The sequence below is a fragment of the Strigops habroptila genome, chromosome 11, assembly GCF_004027225.2.
Source record: "Strigops habroptila isolate Jane chromosome 11, bStrHab1.2.pri, whole genome shotgun sequence".
Lineage (NCBI taxonomy): Eukaryota > Metazoa > Chordata > Aves > Psittaciformes > Psittacidae > Strigops > Strigops habroptila.
In genome coordinates, this window is record NC_046360.1 from 223,980 (window position 1) to 245,937 (window position 21,958).

Below are 21,958 nucleotides of genomic sequence, written 5' to 3' on the forward strand. Positions count from 1 at the left end.
AAAGCCACTCCCAAGGCAGGGGCAGCCTATCACTCCAGAGTCCAGTGACTACCTCCCCCCACTGGCGAGCAATGACCTTTTCTTAGTTGGCTGTGAGCATTTGCAGGTAATACTGTACCCACCTAGGACTGAGATTGTTTTGCCTTTAACTACTGGGCATTCAGAGTAAGTTCTATAAGCTGCCACTTAATAAAAACCCCAATAAACAATCAAAACAACAAACACCACCCTCCCATAAACCACCACTGCTGCTGTCGCCAGTTAATAAACTTGTTCTGAACATACAGTGGCAAATGGGAACTGTGGCTGAGAATAAATTCTATGAAAAAAAAAAAAAAAGGATTAGATTTCAGCAGAACAACCTGGTCCTCATCTCCTTCTTTTCTTGACAATGACAACCAGTGAAGAGAAATTTTACTCCTGGAAAAACAGGTTTCCATCAGTTCTCATCACTGGAGAGGTGCTGATGGAAAAGACAGCAGTTTACCCCTCTAATACTTCACAGATTAATTTAGATCATACATAATTGCTTCTCATCCTTCTATTTACTCTATAAAGGCAATTAAAGAATCAGTGATGACTACAAAACCCTCACATCGTCCTCTCATCTTTGATAGTCATAAAAGCATCATCGGGCTTTTATATGCAGTAGAAAGGTTATGATCACACCCAGTATGGATGGTGGATGGGTGAACAGGCATCATGTCCTGGGAAGCTCTCACTTGACACAGAGGACCAAGTCACAAATCACCAGGGGAATTCCAGCTAAAGTGGTGAGCCACCAATCGTACCAAATAAGATGCTGAAAGAACTGGCCACCAACATAATGAACATAAAAAGGATAATATATAAGTGGATACATCTTCAGGTTAAGTTAGACAATAATCAGGGTTCCAGGCTGCTGCTGTAACTACGACAAAGTAAATAACTTGCAAATGCAGCCCAGTTATCTCATTTGAAACAACAGTTAATCTTACAGTGTTGGATGCACTTCCTGAAAGCAGGGGCATGTTATTAGTTTCCATGGCAATGCTGGGATGATACAAGAGAGATGTACTTCTGTGGGCACATAAGCAAGTTACCATGAAAAAATAGTAGGTATGAAATTACTTCACATTAACTGGAGGATGGAAACATACGCAGTTACCTCAAACACTTCTAGCTTATAAATTCACATGCCAGCTCGATCATGCTTGCCATGTCTGCCCATGCTTAAGACACTCAAAGCCCAGGTGAGACAAGAGAAACTGAGAAAAACATCACCAACTAACCAAGAAGAAACATGCCAATGGACAAATTAGGATAAACCGTTACATTTTAAACACCACTGAAATAAGAAAGTCTGGATAGTACCAGTGGATTTGTTGACAACTCCTGTTTAAAAATTAGTCAAAGTATTCTAAGTATTCTTTGTTATGGTTTATAAGTGTCATAAATGTTTGTTTTAATAGAAAATGGAGACTAGCAATTTCCTTTGAAGCAAATTTATGTTGAAATATAGTTCTATTTATATCTGTTCCATTTAAAGGAAGAAGTATCTGCCTTTTGCTTCAATCAAACTGGCAAACTTATGTGAAGGAAAAAGGGTCCCATTATATAATTGTAAACTATGTGACTCAACATCTTCCTCCTACATTATAGATACTTATTTGAAGTATCTATAGATACTTCAATATACTTCTACATATAGATACTTATACTTGAAATTCTGGCTGGTTATGACACTGTAGTTTAAGAAGTGGGTGGTCAGAGGTCCCCTTGTGTAGATTAAAGAACGCCATAGCAGGATTCAGGACATACCTTCATTGCATGGTGCAGTGTGGTGACATCTATGCTAGTTTTAAATGGGTATCACAAGCAACCTCATACCGGAGAGTTCTGTACAAGAAGAATGGGGTTTTGATGAGCAGTTTTTCATTAAAGCATTTCTTAAATCAGACTCGAGATCCTTCTTTTCATAGCAAACTGTATGTGAGAAGTCCTCATAGCAGACCAAGAGTCCATAGGAAGGATAAGGAGAGCTGTTTGTCTCACTCGCACTACCACACCTGCCTTTCCACGATGACGTCGGTAACGGGTATCTCTTGACTACTGTCCACATTCCCTACATGTTTTAACACTGTGCCCTCCAGAAGCCAATATTCCTACAGCGTATTTCGTAATCAAGTATACTGCCATACCTCCTAACAAGCAACAGAAACAAGAGTATCCTTCTGGTAAATTCAGCACCACATACGTGCCTGCCCTTTTTCATCACCATGTAAAATTGTTATTCCAAGCCTATGGAGACGTGATTGCTCAGCACAAACAAAGGCTTAGGAGATTGAGAGCATTACTTAAACGTATCTGAGTGCAAGGTAGGTTTCCTTCAAGCATAAAGAGCTTCAACTTCGATACTTGGAGATGCATCTCCAGCGCTCCTCAGGCCGTTCCTGATGCTGCACTGGAGGTGTGGGATGCACTGAGGCAGAGCAACCAGTAGGTGACCTCCCAGGCTCAAAAAGCCAGGCGAGTTCCTTTGCCCTTTGGCGAGACACACCAAGTATGCGTAAAGCATGCCAAAATATTCCAGAAACATTAGTTTAAATTCAAGATGTCTCCCACAGCCTTTCACGTGCACGCAGTCGAACAATTTGCAATCTGGAACAGAAAGCCAAATATAAAAACATTTTGTCCATTACAGTTCTGAAAACCATGTTTTCATTGATACCATCAATTACTGTAAAGTAACGAACTATTGTAACTCATCAGCTCAACTAAAGACCAAAAGACAAAAATCAGTGGAGATTTATGTTAAGAAAAATGCCATGCAACTGTTGCTTTGCCTCTTGCTATTTAAAGTTTGGAAACACATTTTATCCAAATAAGCCAGCATTGAAGCAATCCAAATAACCAACAGACTAGCCATGACAACTTTAATTACAAAAGCTATTTGTGAACAAAATTCTCTGTTAATGTTTGAAAAGTTAAGGTTTCCAATGTCTTAAAAAATGTGTAGTCTTATAAATCTGTATGAAGGGAAAACATTCTGATTTGGGAGCCCTTCACTCTTTTGGGGCATGTAATTATCTACTGAAGGGGAAAGATAATAATGATCAGGCCTCTAAAACTGAAATATGTTAAACTGCACTAAAAATGCCCTTATTTAGATAACTGCAGCCTTTTATTTTTTGCAAACTACTGTCCAATATAAGGTATAAGTTTACATGAGAGTTGCAACAGAGTACAGACACGCACGATGTGTTCTGCAGGGTCCTCACCAAGCATGCAGGCACAGTACAGCATGTTACCAAAGAAAGAAAAAACAATACTAATCAGTTTAGGAGACCATTGCTCTGTGCTGTTTAATCACCTAAAACCTCTGCCAGCACAGCTGGGAACAGAATGAATTCGGAAAAAAATCTGGAGCCATACTTTCCAAGTTTCTCAGTATCCATTCATTCTGCAAGAAGTACCTTCAAATCCATCCACACAAATGCCTTTCACTGTGCTCTTGCACACCTGAAATTGCCCTATATTGTCTCTACTTACTTCCGGTTACAAACCCACTAAATCCTGGGTTACTGTTCATTTTATGTGCTCATTATGTCAACACTTAGCAGTGTCTTCTCTCACAATACTGAAGAAGTATCCAAGGTAAACAACACATGCACATTTCTGGAAATCATATTTAAATGCAATCTAAATATTGAAACTTCTGTCTTTAATTCAGCATTGTTCCTAGTGTTTCTGGAGTAAATCTACGGTACAAGTTGCTGTTCATGCGGTCCTACTTCAAGCAATACACTATTTAAAGTGAACAATATGTAAACAACTCAAAATAAATTTGAAGCACATGGTTAAAGTGCGCAATGTATCAGGTACTAATACTGATGGCAGTGGATAAACCTGCAATATGAAGAACTCCTATGATTAAAGCAAACAAATAATTTCATCACTTCTGACTACCAAAAGCAAAAAAACCCCATTCTTAACATGTGACTGTCTAAAATGAAGGAATTTCTGCGTTAACAACTGATTCATTCATGTGAAGGTCAGTTAAGCAACTATTTATTTCATCTTAGGTTATCTATTACGTTAAAGACTCACGTAAGATACAAGATCTGACTGGCACTTTTAACTAATCACCTTAAAGCACTGCATTTCCCACACTCAAGTACTAGCATATGATCTATTTAATTAGTATATAAAGGGTTTCAACTCTTCCTGACCATTTACATAAGAGTTATCACTGGAGCCAAGTGCTAACAGAGCAAATAAATGAGGCTGCCAAAAAGGAAGCATGAAAGATTCATCCCTCTCTGAACAGCAGCTGCTACCCCGTGCCCTCAGAGCATAGAGCAAATCAAACATGTATAAGGCAGGAGACAAACTATTCTGACAATACCCCTCACATTTCGGGTCATGCTGAACCTATGTTGAGACAGAACTGATTCCTAACTTGACATTCCTGATAACTTTCCTGCGCCTCTTTCCTCACAGGGTCTCTTGCGACAGCTGGAGGCAGGCTCCTGCAGGCAAGAGGCAGCACTAGGTGAAGGCACTCTAATGGAAAAATATAAGGAAATAATTTCAAAATCACAAACTGAGAAAGTTGCCAGGATTCTCAGGGCTCCTAACTTCTAAAGGGATTTCAAAGCCTAGGGAATGACTAAGAAATAAGAGAAGGCATTTCCTTTCAAAAGCTGGCACTGCTTCAAAGAAGAGCAAGCTTCTGCCAATAGGAAGTAGCCATCAAGCTTTCCTAAGCGCAGTTGTTTACCTGTCAGATCATTTTCCAAGAAGAGGTTCCAGTTCTGGACGAGGATGTGCAAACAGAAAAACGTACTGGAACAGGAGCTTTCAGGCATGTGAGATTTCAGCAGTTGCTGTTTTCCTCAGAGAGCTTGCTCAACATGTCAAGTACTTACCCAGAGCCCAGCAGCGGTGGTCAGTTCGCTGGGACAGCACCACCAGCAAGCACAGTCTGCAGCCAGCATCCCCCCAGTGATGCACCCACTGCACCATCTCAGCTAAGGGTCAGCTAACGGTGGACACAATACCTCTCAAGTAACATCACATCTAAAGACAGAACTCACAGTGCACAACTTTAGCCTGTAGTTTAGCCAAGACCTTAATCACATTTGGAAATCACATTTAAACATGACATCTTCCAGAACCTCCAAATCCTGCACAATCCACCTAACTCTCTGGTCCACATTTTCACACCAGCTGTATGAAGAGAACTTTGACCTTTGCAGGGGAACACTGTGCTTGGGACCAAGCTAGACAGAAAATGGCTCAAGAGCTAAAGTAGTACAACAGCATGGAAATAGATATTACAATCAGACAAACAGCATCCAAACAGCAGAGATGGCAACAGCTAGACCACTGAAAGGGAAAGGGAATCCATGCACTGAAGTAGAGTCATGGATAGAGGAATGGTGTGGAAGGGGATAGGCTCAATATTAAGCAAGTTGGTTAGAAACAGAAGCCAGAACAAACCCAAGCCCCAAAGCAAAATGCTGAATGACCACAACCTTCCCTTGACCTGCGGGATTCCTTCGCATATCACCTAGCTGGGATGCTCACCATCAGACTCCCTGACCTGAGCCTGCTTCCCTGGCCACCTGATCCAATGCTGCTTGGTTCCTAGGTGAAGTCTCTCAGGTGACATAAATCTTCCCAAGGGCACCCAGCTTCTATGTATAAAAATCTGTTTACATGACCAGTGTTTGCAAAGTTTTCTGGTAATGCTTCGTTTTCACAGAAATAGTAGCACAGGGCTGCTTAGGAGCAAGCCTTTCCCTTCACTGTGATGTGGATATCTTTTCTTTTAAATTCCCATGAACGGTGTGCTCCAGTCTCTGAATGTGCAAGAGAAATTTGGTTCTCAGCCTGACAGACCAAATCAAATCAAGAGATCTTTATCCCAAAGTACTGGAATGTCCTTGTAAACAAGTAGGCTTTCCCTTTATAACCAGCATTTCGTGACAGCGGGAGATCAACTTGCAGATGTGAGTGGGGCTTAGCAGAGATGCTGCTGTTCAGTGAGCATGTCGGAGTTCTGGGAAAAGTACTCAACTGGCAAATAATTGCAAGTTCTGCAGAATGACATGTGAGTTAACAGCTGGTCCTGGCCCAGACCACAGAAATCTTGAGTTTCACAGGAGTCTGACAAAATGAAGCAGATGGGAATTACAATACAAGGGAAATTCAGGGAAAAGAAGATACTATGTAGATGGAAGGAACATTCTGAGCTCTCTATGTAGGTTGCCTGAACTTAAATTTGCTGTTATAAATCCAAATTGAGACCATGTATCTTTAGACCTTGTTAAGAAAAATCTGCCACCTTGTATTCTGTAACATTAAAAAAAGGAATTCCACACTCAAAATGCCAGAAGCCATGAAGCATGAGATCATTTTGCTACCAAAAAAAAGCTGTGGTGCAGAAAGGCTACTACAGGAGAGGGCAACAACATAGGTTAGTATTTTTCAAAAAATAAGCTAATCAGTTGCTGTATAAGCATCTACCACTGGTCTGTGGAAGTGTGCTTCCCACCTGCCTTTGCCATGAAGTACTGCATCAAATCTATTGCTACTAAGCTACCACTAAACCTGGAATGGGGCATAACCTCTCTGAATGTAGGCAATGCTACTAAACTGCTGTGGGGAGCTCCAAGGTGAGCTTCAGTGCCTGTGGCTGCTGGGGACGCCAGTGACAGGGAAGGGAGACCCTCTCTTCCTGCAAAAGGCCTTGTAAAAGGCCCAACTTCCAGAGTGTCTTTGTTCTAGAAACAGTAACAGCATTGTCTGAGTTAACTCAGACTTCTCTTGTGAATCAGAAGCAAGGCTTCATTGACTGTGGTGACAGGAGAAATGATTCTATTGGGATGGGGAGGCAGAGAACCCTACTATGAGGGCATGTGATCTCTGTCACAAGACATGCTGCCTGAGCCAACTGCTGCTGTAGTGGCTAGGACACAGCTGTGGGGAAAATACAGAGGGATCTCCAGCATGAAGTTCTGAAGGTATTGGAAGAAGCGCTGTAACGGAAGGCACTCAAGGTACAAGTGTGATGGGATCTCTCCCTCACCACAAAATCAGCTAGGTCACAGGACTGAGCCATAAAGATGATCAAAGTAAGAATCTCCAGCCGCTGCCTGTGGCCCTCTACACAGATCCATGTTGGAACTGAGGCAGACCTACCCACTATTCCTGTAATTCTGGGTACTAACAGGTACCAGTAACATATGCTGGTGGAACACGAAGACAAGGAACTGGAATGCAAGGTACACGTTTGCAAGATGCTTGCAGAAGGGTCAAGATTTAAAGTTGTACTTCCTGGGTCTTTTCCACAGTTTTCTGGTGGTACTTTGGAAACAATCATAAAGGCCAGTGAGGCAGAGTCTCAATAATAAGCATTAATGGAAAAGGGATGATAGCTGAGCAAAAAAAAAAAGAAAAGACATCACCTTTCTGCATGACTTGCTCATGGCAGTGCTAAGAGAAGGCAAAGCCAATGTCAGTTCCCACAGCTTGTGGACAGGTTGCAGCTCCATGTGGTAGGCAAAGGATACAGATTCTCCATAATTCCTGGTACTAAAGGAGTATCACCTTTTTGCTGAAGAAAAGGTATGTCATTGTTCTGACTAGGCTTGCCAGACTGATGAAAAATGCTATACCCTTTATTATCATGTTGCCTGTAAATCATCCCCACCTACTACAACAACCCTTCCACTCAGAGCACAAGGAACAGCATGAACCCCATGCGTGTTCCCAAAAAGCCTCAACTGTTAAGACTAAAAGGAAGGGTTGCTAGTACCCCAGACAACTGAATAACGTGGCTAAAGTGAAACTCTTCCCCTGCTCCAGCTGATGATGAACTCAGCAACTAGGCTGAGTCTCACAGGAAAGCAATGTTTACTGTCCACCCTAAGACTGAGAGCACCAGAATTTTGAGAGGTGCACTCTTGAATCCCAATAATGAAATCTAAGAATAAGTAAAATGAATACAAGGTTAATTACAAACATTGCAGGCTTGGAATAACCTCATTTTAGGCTGCAGAACAGCTCCCTTTCTCATTTAATCAGCTACCGATACAGATCTGGGAATACTCCAGCTGTGGACATGAGCTTGGGGCCCTGGCCTACTTTCCAAGTGTTTTCAAACGCACATTGGGCAAACAAGCTCTTTCTCAGACTATGCTTGTTAGTCAACCTATCTTTTCTCTACACCCTCTTCTTTCATTTTCTTTCCATATTCCCCCCCTTTTCATACATAGGTAACATTCAACTCATATTTCTTCCTCTGTATCTGATATTACACAAGGGCAAAGCCTCTCCACCTTTGATAAACAAAACTATTTCCCTTGGTAGGTTGGCCCCCTGAAACATACATCATAAAGCTATGTTAACATGAACTGATGTTGTTTCTGGCTGGACAGGCAACAGTATCCTCACTAGCACATCCTTTAGATAGATGGTGGTGCTTAACTAAAAGGCAGGGTAAGAAGCATTCTTGAGTAACTAGAGCGCTGTCACATGGATCACAGGCTTGAATCCAATGACAAAATCTGGAATATGAAAACAGTGAGGGGGGGGAACCGCTAAAAAATCAGAATTAAACTTGAAGGTTTTTAACCAAAGTTTTCTGAAAGGGTGTCTCAGTGCAAGACCAGCTTTATCGAACTTTTCTTTGCCACTCTTTCACCCAGTGACTTACCCATACATTTAATAAAAGACTTTATGTGTCCTAATGGTAGTAACACAGTATTTGTGAGCCTAAATGTATTCTCAGTAACCAGTAGATATGTCTCTGCACTTCTGAAGCTTATTCATGATAACAAATGTTGCAAAAAGATGCTTTTTCTCTGGTTCCATACAAAATTAAATAGGAAAATTAAATCACATATATACAAAAAGTTTGGATTTGTCTTCTGCTATAATGCTAAAAAATCTGGGTATCTACATGATAAATCACATTATGGCTAGTCTCACCAGTATAGCTATAAATATCACAAAGCAGCACAAGCAGGGGCATGTTTTCTGTAAAAAAGAGCAACATACTTGAAATGAATGTCTGAAATCAGAGAAAGGCATTAATACTAGATCTGCATTTTGTTAAAAAACAGTAGTGTTTTTAATTGGGAATTAGAATTGCAGAAAAAACACGAGTCCAAACCCAGAAGAGATGTACAGAGGAGCAGCAGGTAAGTTTTCAGTGATGGGAATCCGAGGGGCTTAGCAATTCACGAACAACCAACCTTTTTGCACTCAGCCTAAAAGGCTTATCGAACGCTTGCTATATTTTTCACAAAGGTGTCAAAGTAGAAAGGTGAACTCTCAGCCTGAACTAAATGTCATGCTGTGGCGAGAAAGGGAAGAACAAACACCAACTCACAAAAGCAACTTGTTCTCTGTATCATGAAGGCCTGGCAGAACTCCAGTGCTGGAGCAATGCCAAACCAGCTCACCAGTGCCTTTGAAATTTTAAGGTTCATGTTTTTCCTGTAGAGTTACAGGACTTCACTATAGCTATAATCTGAACGAATTAAACGCAGTGTACAAAAGTGTTTCTGAAATAAACGTAAGCGGCTGAAGTTTCAACTTTTCACAGCTACCCCACATCATGGGCAACTGCCATGAGCAAAGCATGGAAAGCTTCGGGCACCGAGCTGCGGTCGGCATTTCGGACAACCCAGTGTCCCAGGTGGCTGCGTGTGCTTGTGTACGGCTGTGTGTACGGCTGGCATAGCTGCGCCGCACAGCCTGCACACTGCCCAGCCGGGGCACTCCCATGTGCAGTGTTTCCAGGCTTTCCACCTCCAGCCCCGCACCGGCCTGGGCCCAGTGCTCCCGGCTCTGGCCCCTCCTCAGGCACCACCGGCCGCTCCCGCCGCTCAGCACAGCATGGCCGCCTCTGCCGTGGGTGCACGGGTAATCCTGGGGGACTCGAGCGCGCTCTCCTGAGGCTTCTGCTCAACAACCGCCAACCTCTTCTCAGCTTTTTTGTTCTTTTAGCCCATTTTTCGCTCATTCCCATGGCATCTGTTATAGCTCTGTTCGCGGCACTTGTGCTCCCACAGAAGTTGTGCTTTCTCCCGGTTTCAGCTCGTGACTGACCTGCCGGGTCCCTCCTCGAGACTCTTCTCACTGCAACGACACCCCCCCCCACCTTGCCCCACCAGCGCCATCGCATGAGCAGCAGCACGGCGAGGCCCTGGCGGGCACAGCCGGCGCACGGGCCGGGCCGAGCCGGGCCGGGCCCGGCCCGGCCGAGCCGCCCCCAAAAGCTCCGATGGCCCCGCCCCTTCGCCACGTACTGGCCCCGCCCCAACCCCCTGGTCTGATGCAATCCGCTTCCCGCTTGCCCTCAGCCGCAAGCCAATCACGAGCTAGGCGGGGCGCATCGTCATGCCGCGCCGGCCAATAAGAAAGAGCCACGATCGTAGAAAGCCGGGTGGGGTTGGGGAGTGCTGTCAGTTGCGGTGTGGAGCAGGCGCTGTTTCTCGCTCTTCGCCTCCAGCCATGGCCGCGCTGCCTGGCGCCGCAGCCCATGGGCTGCTCCTTATCCCTGGCAAACCGGCCGAGTCCCCCGCGGCCGGTCGGCGTCTTTCTGTTGTCCTGCCAGCAGGAGCTACCGCTCCGGGCCTGGAAGCCCCGCCGCCGGCCCGCAAGCGACAGCGGCTGACCCACCTGAGCCCGGAGGAGAAGGCGCTGCGCAGGTGAGTGGGGCCGGCGGCGGGGGCTCGCCGCGGGGGCCCCGCCGCGCTGACGTCCGCCCTGCCCCGCAGGAAGCTGAAAAACCGCGTGGCAGCGCAGAGCGCGCGGGACAGGAAGAAGGCGCGGATGGCGGAGCTGGAGCAGCAGGTCGGTGAGCTGGAGCAGGAGGTAAGCGGCTGGGGAGGGGCGGGGGGGGGGGGGCTGCGGTCGGCGCCGCCGCCTCCCTGCCTCACGGCTCTCCGCAGAACCAGAAGCTGCTGCTGGAAAACCGGCTCCTGCGCGAGAAGACGTGTAGCCTTACGCTGGAGAACCAGGAGCTGCGCTGCCGCCTGGGCTTGGATGCTCTGAAGGCAGAGAAGGAGAGAGAGTCCGAGGTGAGCCCCCAGCCGCGCCCCTGGCTGGTCTTCCCCCGCATCCCCGGGCAGGGCCGCCGAGAGCCGCTCCTGGAGGCGCATGCGTGGCGGTGGGCGGGGAGCAGTGACCCCGGTGCCGAGAGGCCTCGGGCTGGCGCTGCTGTGCTGTGGAGAGGACGCTTCATGTGCCACAAACCTTCTTGTCCTCCAAATGAAGGCTTTCCCACACCGAGCAGATACTGAGCCTGCAGCAGTGTCAGCGGTGGTGTGGGAGATAGCAAGCTGAATAGTTCCAAGTTGGTCTGAGATTATTTAATCGTTCTGTTTTGTTCTAGGAGTAGTCGCTACTCCGTTCATGCGGGTCAGTCTTGAAAGAATGGGGTATAGTGGAGGGGGTCTGGCTGTCACTTAAGTGAGTTTGCAAATATATGGAAGTTTGAGCCACCTTTGGAAGTGGTCTTACCTTCAGGTTCCTCCTGCACAAAAATAAATGGGGAACCTAATGTTAGAAGCCTTTGCGTGATCTGCAGGAGTAGATGTGTACTGTCAGCTAGAATATTTGCAGTGACTGACTGGATTTTTTTTTTTCCCCTGGCACAGGTTGTGAAGGAATCACAGGTGGATGAGATTAGATTGGTGACCGGGTCCGCTGAGTCCGCAGCACTCAGACTATGTGTTCCTCTGCAGCAGGTGCAGGCCCAGCAGTCACCATTTCTGATAATTTCCACATGGATTCTGATGGCAGTGACTCTTCAGACTCAGAGGTGAGCATCTACTCCTATCTGGAATGCCCATGAAATTCAGAACCACTGTGGATTTAAGACTAGTGTTGTAATTTCTTGATCTAAAGTCGCTTGATGACTTTTCATTGTTTGTTTTCCAAGTCTTGGAATACCATACCTGTGGCTCAGAACAGCTGTGTTAGGCTGTATCCAGTAACTACAGGAGTTCCACTTGAACAAGTCCAGTTTCTGTTAAATCTGATAGGCTATTGCCTGAAGCAGTCTTTTAGCTCTTACAGCAAAAGAGTACACATGCCAAAAGCATACTGTGGTTTTACTCTTATTGAAAACAAACTTGATCATTTTGCTGATGTGTTGGCACCTGGCAAAGCTGTTTGAACTTAAAACCTGACCCTTATCAATGACTTCCAGAAATGAAAGGGCAGGAGGAAGGCATGAACACCCCCACCCCTGTAGCCTTAGTCACGGGCAGGTCTGACCACACCAGGCTCTGGTACGTGCTCTGTGGAGCCAGCAGGATGTGTTTGTACTTGGTGCATCCAAGATCTCAAGGAGTTTCTAATAGAGGCTGTGAATATCAAATACATGTAGAATTCTATGGAGATTGCCAGTGTCCTTACAAAAAAGCTAATAGACCAAGAACTTCTGAAACAGAAGTAATTGCCTTCACTGTTCTGATAGCGGTGTTATTGGTGTAACTCGCAGTTGTGATTGTGTTAGCATGTTTAAACTTCCAGATGAAGGTTAATAGATGCAGCAACTGTAACTGTTCTGCTGTAACAGTAGTGGGCTGTCTTTCTAAAACAGTATTTCATTCTACAGTCTGATCTCCTATTGGGCTTTCTGGACAGTCTGGACCCAGAGATGTTTCTTAAATATGCTGATTCAGAGTCAACATGCCTGGAAAAGCTGGAGGAAGAGATCTGTGGAGAAACAAATTCCATACCAGCCTCCCCCTCTCCCTCTTTGGGGTCCCCATCAGCTAAGCTGGAGGCCATTAATGAACTCATAAGGTTTGATCATGTGTACACCAAGCCCCTGATACTAGAGATTCCTGTTAAAATGGGCGACCAAACCAATATGCTTGTGAAAATTGAGGAAGTATCTCTCTCTCCATCTGAAGACAAAGCTATCCCCAAGGTCCCAGTGTCTGTGAAAGAGGAACCGGTAGATAGCTTCATGCCTGAACTGGGCATCTCTCACCTGCTTTCCTCTCATCATAGCCTTGCAGCCTCAAGCTCTCTCTTGGATGCCTGTAGTGACTCCGGATATGAAGGATCCCTGTCGCCCTTCAGTGACATGTCCTCTCCACTTGACAATGACCAAGCTTGGGAGGATAGCTTTGCTAATGAACTCTTTCCCCAACTGATCAGTGTCTAACCCAGTAGTGTTAACTCCCCTTGGATAAACAGGATAACAGAATATGCCCCTTTGGGGTGGAGGATGGAAATCCAGTGTATTTGGGGAAATGTTGTTCATTTCTACCTGTGCTAGTAAATGGAGTGATGGCCAATGCATTTCCCCTGGTATCAAAAGCCCAGGGTGCCCTGTCTTCCCCCCCATTACTGTTGGCTTATGAGGGAGGAAAGGTGGTTTCTCAAGAACTTGCTAATTCTATATGAACCTGAAAAAGTTTGGTTTCCATTTAAAGTAATTTTAACCCCTAAAACTGCAGTGGGATATTCATGTAGCTGGGTTGAAACTAGTCTGTACATCTTACAGATTTACTATGTAAATACTCATTTTACATTTGCTATGTAGAGTTGCTTTCTCCATTTAATATTTAACTATTGGTGCAATTAAAGTGCAGTGCAGCTCACTACCCTTTTTTGCCTTGGATCTCAGTGGGGAGGGGAGAGTATGTGGGCCTTGCAGAATTTGAAACTTTAGCAGATCAGGTCTCAGTGCGTCGTCATTAAATCACCTTACTTGCACCTATCCAGCAGCACTTCTGTGGTGTACAGAAGTGCTGCTGGCAGCTTCTTTCTGAGAGCGCTTGATGTTGCAAGCTTTCATCCAGACAGATGGGTTTGTATGATGGCAGGAGCTGCTAGAGTAGAATCTGCAGCCTGAATAGGGAATGCAGGTGGCAGTAGCCTGATGTCTGAATGGAATTATTGTAGTATCTTTCTGGTAAAGCCATTCAAAATGCTCAGTCTTAGTCAAGGTGGGTGCATTTCAAGTGGTGTCCAGTGTTGGTGAAGCTGTGTGACATACATGGGATGAAAAAAGGTGAAGATTGTGTTCCATAGAAATTCCTGAAGCATAAAATTAACTTTGCAGGAGCTAATTTCAAATGACACAATAGGACTTTTTTGTTGTCCTCATCCATTTTTTCCAACATTACAGCATTAAACCAACTTGAACTGAAACTGGAACCACGAAGGAGGAACTGAAGTCTTATTCTGAAAGTGAGAGCTGTTGCAGGTGTTTGCTCAACTGCTCCTGGCTTCAGTTGTCGTGCATCAGATTTTGACAGAAAATAGCTTGAGGTGAGGGAGGGAAGAAGACGGGGGATGGGAGAAGAGGGTACTGGTCACTAACCAAGGTGATAAGACTGCTTTTTATTACAAATGAATAACCTAGCTTGTAATAAAGCATTCTATCTGAACATTGAACAGCAGTAAAAATGACAGCTGTGCAGTACAGCAGAACTGAGATGAGAAAAGTTAAACTTCTAAGACTCAGAATAAGTTGCTGCTTGGAGCAGATGTTCAGTGGATGAGCGGAGTGTTACATTAAAAAAAAAAAAGTGAAGTTGTTTTAATAGTCAAACATTTGTGTCATGACAGATTTAGAACCGCACTTCCTTTCTGGCAGCTTCAGGTTTCTCCCACCCTGCTGCTATGCCCCTGCTCCTGCTGAACACTGTGACATGCTTGTGGGACTATGTAGTTAAATAACAAATCTTCTTAAGCTGGAAGAGTATTTTGCCCTCCAAGTGAAGGACTGGATGTAGGCTCTCAAGGTTTTCACTTTTGTTAGGAATGAAACACAGCCATCTAAAAATATTTTAGAAAATTTATTGCAAACTGACATACAAAGGGTGATTTGGTCCCCTGAGAAGACAGACCAGAATCGGATCGTATTTCAAAATAAAGTTTTTCCTAATACTGCATCACATTTGCCGTCCTGCTTGTAAACAGCATGAATAAAATCTTTTAAGGAAGCCAACAACAAATAAACTGTTACAAATACACAAGTCTGAAAACACCCCACAGCTGCTTCTCTCATGCCCTCTCCAGAAGATGGCTACAGCAAGAATCTCACTCAGTCATCCCACTTAATTTTTCCTCTGCCCAACTCTCCTCTCCCATCAATTTAAGCAATTCAACCCTGTTCTCTCCTATCTCAAGGGCAGACATTAATTATGAAAAAAATGTTTTCTACCAAACCACACTGCTTGGACACAGGGTTTTTTTTCCCCACATCTTGGTCTCTGTCAAAAGCCCACCACTGAATTACTGTTTCAGATGGCTGAATAACAGGAATCAGTGGTGCTGTATTAGCATCAAACAATTAAGAGGAAATGCATCTTTGAAAGGCAATCTTTGGTACAAATGTAACAGGAAAAAAGTATGCTTAAAAGCCATCTACAAGAATTTCTTCTGCAAATTTGATCAGCAATTTTCATTTTTTAAGAGAAAACCCTGCATCTAGATTTGACTTATTTTGGCCTCCCAGTTTTCTACATGCTCTTGTTGGAATTCTTAACGTTGCTGAGATGGTTTTGAATTATTTATCTTTTCAGTTTATTTAGGATTCAGAGCTATCAGCTAAAACAGTTCCAACCTTGAACTTCCACTATAATCCTGCAAGCTTAGAAACATGTAAGTATTTGGAGGTACCATGTTTTCTACCCACAGTGACAGCCTTCTCCAAACTGCATTGTTTTCCTTTATACTCAGGCAGTGTAGCATGTCAAAGGCTGTAGATTTTAAGCACACTCAGCAGCTTAATAATACATGACAAGTTTTACACAGCACATGCAAGAGATTTATAGAAGACCTTGAAATGAAATTAGACATAATAGCAAAATAAAGTTGCACATGTTTTCCAATTTAGTAATAAGTTTCAGAATGGTCAAATTATATCCTGGTTAGCAGAGTAATACTTGTTCAAGTGTTGGAATGTTTTGAGTGATGCTCTGTAACACAGCAAATTTCACACAACCTTCAACAAGAGCAGCAAGATAGACAAGGTTTAACAAATAGGGGTATCTTCTGAACAAAGCTTCTGGTGTCAGCCAGAAGAAGCGAAGCAATGACTGCAAAAAGAGAAGCTTGATTTTAAACTATTGAGTATAGGTTATTCAACAGTAAAAAATACCTTCACAAAGATTATCAATTAGCTGTGCAAAGGAAGAATAGATTTTCTTACGCAAACAGCTGCATTACTGTGTACTTGCTCTTTTATGTTAGCAAAATGTCAACAACAGACTGGGATGCTAAAACTGAACAGAACCTATTACCTTGAGAGGAATTTCTTACAAAAAGCCTCAATTCAGATATCCCTGAGAAAGCTCAAGGACTTAAGAACAGAAGGTAAGATTCTCTGCCTTGTTTAAGCATTTTAAACATAATGGAACTGTTGTGCATTGAGGAAAGGTACAAGCAATAACTCATCGAGGATTTCTTTTCTTAACACCCTAAGCTGGGTACAAAATCCTTTTGGCATACATATGTATGAACTATGTGATGTTATGCTAATGGCACATGCTCTGGCTTAAATTTTAAGTATAGATTCCCTCAGAAAGAAGACAAACATCTTCACCACCAGTGCCAGCAGTCTCAAGTCCTCAAGTTTGGGACTTCATTACAGATGATAACTAGCATTTGACCCTCTTTATGCCAGAAAGTGGCTGTTATCTGGTTTGCTTACCATGTTTTTAAAAATTAAAGGATGCCACTTATTTCATCAAAAGTTACACTGGCTTTAGCTGACTTTCCAATTTGATGCACACAAAAAAATCACAGCACAATGTAAGTGAATCAATTGGCTGAGAACCACTTTTTTCAAGACTTTACATCATTTAGGGAGGGTGGCAGCAAAAACCCACAAGCACAGTTTAGGAGCTAATGAACCAAAGATGACGACTAAAGTTAGTAATACTTTGCAAGCTAGTAGCTGGTTTTACTTTCTACAAAGCAAGAGGGTTATGCTCAGCTATAACATTACTTCTCCACCACACTGCAGAATGTGCAATTTCTACATTTGAGTTTGCATCAAGTACAAACCAGCCACAGATGACATAGTGTGAAAAACTGTATTATCACAGGGATTGCTCTTCTATGTCTAGACTCAAAAGTACTTCTTCCTTTCCATACCTTTTTGTAATTCAAATTAAACTAACTGACCAAGCATAGTATGTGCACCAAAGTCTTAATGGCTCAGTATGTGAAAGATGTGGCTTAAGCCACAGTTACATTCAAAATTTGGATTTTATACTTTACCAAGGACAATTAAGAGGATATTCCACCATTAAGCAAGATGGAAAGCTACTTCCTTGTTCCAAAGGCCTCTGGATTACCTCCTCAGTAAAAACAAGAATATTTAACATGCCAGAGAACAGAAATCTTGGGAGTTTTTTCAGTTACTTGTGTCTGGCCAATCCAGGTTTTTATGATTGTTAGTAAGAAAAAAACAAATAATAAAATTTCAGATTCACATATCAAACCAGAAAGAAAGAGGGAATTAAAGAAAAGCAACAAAACCCATCTGAAGCTCACCATTTTCAGTCTTCAATCTGGTACCTACAACTCCATTTCTTCTTCTGCACACCCAGATATTCCCAAACTAGCATATGGATCTGGAGACATGGCAGTCTGTTGTGATGCAGGGAATGTTTCAGTCTGTGGGTCAAAAGCAGCTCTTGGCGTTGACTGCTTAGCTTGACACCCTTCTATACTCTGCTGCTTGAAGTTCTTAACAGAAACAGACTTCAGTTTATCTGAGAGAAATTCAGGAAGAGGTTTCCAAAGCACCAGCTCCATAGAAGGACGGCTCCTAGAAGGGATGGAGTCTCAGTTAAATGTAAGTTCTCCAATCACAACTATTAAATGCAGAAGACCTGTGAGTATCTTCATCCTTTCCGCTAGCCTGGATATAGGTCCAGAATCCATAGACGTTTTTTTCTTTTTTCCCCTACTAAATTTCCTCTTCCTTAACCAGTTTCATTACTTCTTGTTCTAAGCCTGTATTTTCTTTTCTTTTCCGCCAAACTAATGACCACTGTCGGTCACACTTCAGGACCACCTTCTTTTGGAAACTCACATACATGAAAATCAAGATATAATGGTTTATTCAACAAATTTCACTCTCTAGAAGTGAGAAGTACAAAACAAACAGCTTGATGATCACTACAGAGTTACAGTTACTTCTCTTGTACATCAGGACAGTTTTTCCTATTTTTGACTAGATGAATGGTTTGTTACACAGCGTTGGCTGCATCATGCAGTAATTAAGGTCATCTCCACAAACATGAGACTGGGTGTCTCTTTTCATTTGCATGTGTTAGCTACATAGCACCATGATTTCCTCCAGAACTTACATAGATTCTATTATTTTCTTTGTCAGGACTTCATCAAAATCCCTCTTCATCCTTTTTTTAAGGGTATCTGACAGGATAAGAGTGGGCAGATTGCTAACATTTCCATCAGCATGAACTTCCTCATCTTCATCAATTATCCTAGGAATGGAGGGGGAAGAGGGAGATAAACACTATTGAGCATTCTGTTAACAGGCACATCCACCGCAGACTACAGTTTCATGTCCGTGCACTGCGCTGTACAGTGTAGATATCCAACCTAGGCTGGGTACCAGAAGCAGCGGGGCCATGTTAACATGAGTCTCTCTTGGGCCAATATACCCTAAGAACAACTGTTCCCATAGAAGCCACTTGAGCAGCTATGCCACTTCTGGTACCTGAGCTAGCTTTGTTATCCCTGCATCGTCCAGCAGTGTGCAATGCAGACAAACACTAAAAGAAAATACATAAATTCACTTCAGGGGAAATTGAGTCATTTGGTTGCATTACAAGAGCAAGTCTCAGTCTTGCAGTAGCTTCACCTGCTCAATTCCCCGTATCTTAACTGAAAAGCTGCTGAATACAGTTCTTAACCTTTAACGATGTTGCACCAATTCTTCAGAGATTAAAACAGCACAAAAAGTATTTAGAACAAACTGTAGGTATCTCCTTTGGTTTTGGAAAACCTTTTAAAGAAAATTCAGCAGAGTAGCTCGGAAGGATGGGGAACAATCCTCTGAGAGGTCCAAAGCAGACTGCATTACTGCAGATAGAGCCAGATAATAAAGACATACATCACTACTCTGATTTACCTGTGAAAAAATGAAACAATCTAGCAGTACCTTGCTTCCCTTCGTGCATCATCTATGGAGTAATCATCTAAAAAAAAATCTTGGTTTATAACTTTCAAACTTTTGGCTTTCCTAACAACTGTCTTCAGTGGTCATTTTGGATATTTCAGAATACTACCTCAACTGCCATCAACTGATAAATACACACAACATTCCCAGAAATCTTTCAAAGGCACAAATGCACAGTACATTTATTAAATGATTGCAACAGACTGCCCACAGCCACCCCATTACCCCAATATCAAGCTATCTGCTATTTAACAGCAAGGTGAACCTCAGTCTCATTGCATATGTCCAGAGAGATCTCTGGTTCTTGTTATTCTCTATGCTGACAAATTCACATCTGTCTTGAGCATTCAGAAGTATTAATCATAGAACAAGCTGCAGTTGGTTGAAAAAAGCTGAGCTCAAGTCTGACCAGCTCAAATTTGAGCTCCAGAAACTCACAAAAGAGCATAAAACCCCATTATGGTATACTGATGCTGCATGATTGTGAAAAGGTGGTCATTTATTCAGCATCTCTTGCTATTGCACCCTCGATTTCAGATCATAATACCAGCCCTAAGACCCCTTAGGACCACAGGCAGCCTAAAAAGAAAGCGCTTGAACAGAAGGTTATTACAGTGTTATTACACTGCTAAGTGCTAGATTTACCCCTTAATGCCCACCAAAAAAGGGAAAGCTCAGCAAAGCCAGTCTACTCAATCCCTGCATTTACCTGTCCTCAATTTCCTGAAGCTTCCTGCGAGCAACCTCGCATTGCTGTTCCCCCATTGTCTGATCCATTTCTTCACAGGGAATTTCTAACATGGCAGTTTCAGGACCGCTGCCACCATACTGACTTGCTACCTCCCCAGCCGCCTGCTGACCTGCACAGAGAATCCATTCTTCAGTGTTGGGATTCAAAGGGCAATTTTTGGCTCCTGTCAGTCTCTTCTTCCGCACAGGACAACTAGGAAACAAAGTAATTTTACAGCTGTCAAAAGAGAAATGTGCTGTCAAAAGATAAATGTTAACAGAAAGCCATGTGCATGTCAACAGATTTGACACACTATGGAAACAACCTCCACAAAGAACATGAATCCACGCTGCTCCTAAGAAAATGTGGGTACCCATGCAAGAAAACCAGCACTACACAATTCATTAGGTAACTGAAATGGATTTGGGCTCATGTGCAACTCGGGGGAAGAATTCCAAATTGAAACAATGATAGAAGTTCCCTTCCTGTACATGTTGTGGGTGAGATGTACTCAAATCTCTACCGAAAACAAAAAGCAAATTAAGTATTTTCTGGCTACAAAAGACAAATTTAATTTACCCTTCTGTCTCTTCTTCTAGCTTATGCTTCTTTCCACAGCGAACAGAGCCACTGCAAAAGGAAAACAAATGGTTATTTAGATTCTACCTTCCAGTGACATTGAGATTTCAAATAGTATTTTCCTCCCTTTAAAAATTTCACTTGCTGCTAAGAGCAACAGTCGCAGTCTGCCACCAGCTGTGAAGGGACAATAAATGACCACTTTGTTCCAAAGAAAGTCAAAGGCGGCTGTAATTACTCAGTTTTCTGAGCAGAATCTTGTGCTAGTTTCTCCTCCTTTATGTTATTTGGTTTTTTCCACAAGGAGCAAGACCAAGTTCTGATAAAATGCTTAAGGAAGCAACACATGATCCAGCTTCAGTCTCTTAATACCTTGTCTCCCAGTAACATACTCAAATTAATGATGACCAAACAAGAACAGTTTATGGAATAGCTTTTTGTGCTTGCATATGACAAAGAGCAAGTTAAAATAAAATGTGCATGAACTTAAGGTCATGCCAAGATGTCAGTAAACCTCATCGCATTTCTTTCCATTTAGGAACCTCCTCAGTCCCCCACCTACAAACTTGAAGGCCGTTAAGACGCATGCAGCACAATTCTAGCACTGTACAAGTGAAACGTTACGACAAGAAAACACATTATAACCCGCCTCGAGAAGAAAACCTGTTTCACGCTGCCCCTGCAGCCGAGAAACACGTTCCTCCCCCTCGCCGCGGCCCCTGGCTCCGCACTTACTGGCCGAAGCCCTGCTGCGGGTGCGCCGCGCTCGTGAAGGAGCCCACCGGGGCCACCGGCGAGCCCTCGTTGTAACTGCCCAGCGCGGCGAGCGAGGCCACGTCGAAGCCGCTTGGCAGGTATAGGCCGGAGGAACCGCCGCCATCGGTACCGTCGCTTCCGTTCCCGGCCATCATCATCATCATCATCGCGGGAGGCTGCAGGCGGTCGTGGCCGCCGCCGGCGGGCTGCGGGCCGTGGCGGTCGGGGGCCAAGGCCGGCACCTGCGGGAACTCCACGGCAGGGCCTGCGGGGACGCCCTGGCAGGACCTGCCCAGCGCTGCCATTTCCTGCTGGGGCAGAAAGAGGACATCAACGCCGCCCGTCCGCACCAGCGGGGCGGCCCCGCGAGGGGACCAGCCCGGGCCCCGCCGCGCCCCGAGGCCGCCCTCCAGCCGCTGGCGCCGGCCCGGCCCGGCCCGGGGCGCTCTCGCAGAGACCCCCGCTAACAAAGCGCCGCGGCGGCGAAAGTGAGCCGGCCCGGCGGCACCTCGGCGCGCCTGGGTTCCACCGAGCCCGCCCCGGCTCCGCAGCACAGAACAGCCCCCCAAGGGAGCGCTCACCGCCGGGCCGGGCCGGGCCGGGCCCGGAGCTGGACGGCACCGCCAGAACCCGAGTCTTTTCCAGGCCTTTCACGGCGCTTGCCGAAGACGGGCGCGGGCACTATGGGAGCTGTAGTCCCGGCAGCG

General features: G+C 44.2%; 2 protein-coding genes across 5 annotated transcripts; one reads left to right on the forward strand and one right to left on the reverse strand.

The window, feature by feature from the left end:
* The first annotated feature begins 10,457 nt into the window (after positions 1-10,457).
* On the forward strand, positions 10,458-14,049 carry XBP1 (X-box binding protein 1). The gene is given in 6 exon segments (XM_030502119.1): positions 10,458-10,706; positions 10,776-10,872; positions 10,950-11,078; positions 11,658-11,711; positions 11,714-11,821; positions 12,623-14,049. Coding segments are annotated over 6 exon segments (1,143 nt in total). The 5' UTR covers positions 10,458-10,509; the 3' UTR covers positions 13,181-14,049.
* Positions 14,050-16,558: 2,509 nt separating this feature from the next.
* Positions 16,559-21,927, reverse strand: CCDC117 (coiled-coil domain containing 117). Of its 4 annotated transcripts, none has more exons than XM_030502122.1 (6): positions 21,833-21,927; positions 21,231-21,559; positions 20,496-20,546; positions 19,896-20,129; positions 18,351-18,488; positions 16,559-17,806 (listed from the first exon to the last, which is right to left on the reverse strand). In XM_030502122.1, exons 2-6 carry the CDS (start codon positions 21,554-21,556, stop codon positions 17,554-17,556), a joined length of 1,002 nt encoding a protein of 333 aa, XP_030357982.1. In that variant the 5' UTR covers positions 21,557-21,559; positions 21,833-21,927; the 3' UTR covers positions 16,559-17,553. The 4 variants fall into 4 exon arrangements, with proteins under 4 accessions (XP_030357982.1, XP_030357980.1, XP_030357984.1 ...); XM_030502120.1 differs by having other exon boundaries at positions 21,231-21,562; positions 21,833-21,915; XM_030502124.1 differs by lacking the exon at positions 21,833-21,927 and having other exon boundaries at positions 21,231-21,819.
* Positions 21,928-21,958: the final 31 nt, after the last annotated feature.

Coding starts and splice junctions, on each gene's coding strand:
- CCDC117 (XM_030502122.1), bottom strand. CDS start 21,556: ATGGCAGCGCTGGGCAGGTCCTGCCAGGGCGTCCCCGCAGGCCCTGCC. Junction 20,130..20,495: donor CTAGAAGAAGAGACAGAAGG/GTAAATTAAATT, acceptor TTTGTTTCCTAG/TTGTCCTGTGCGGAAGAAGA. Junction 17,807..18,350: donor AAGAAAATAATAGAATCTAT/GTAAGTTCTGGA, acceptor CATCCCTTCTAG/GAGCCGTCCTTCTATGGAGC.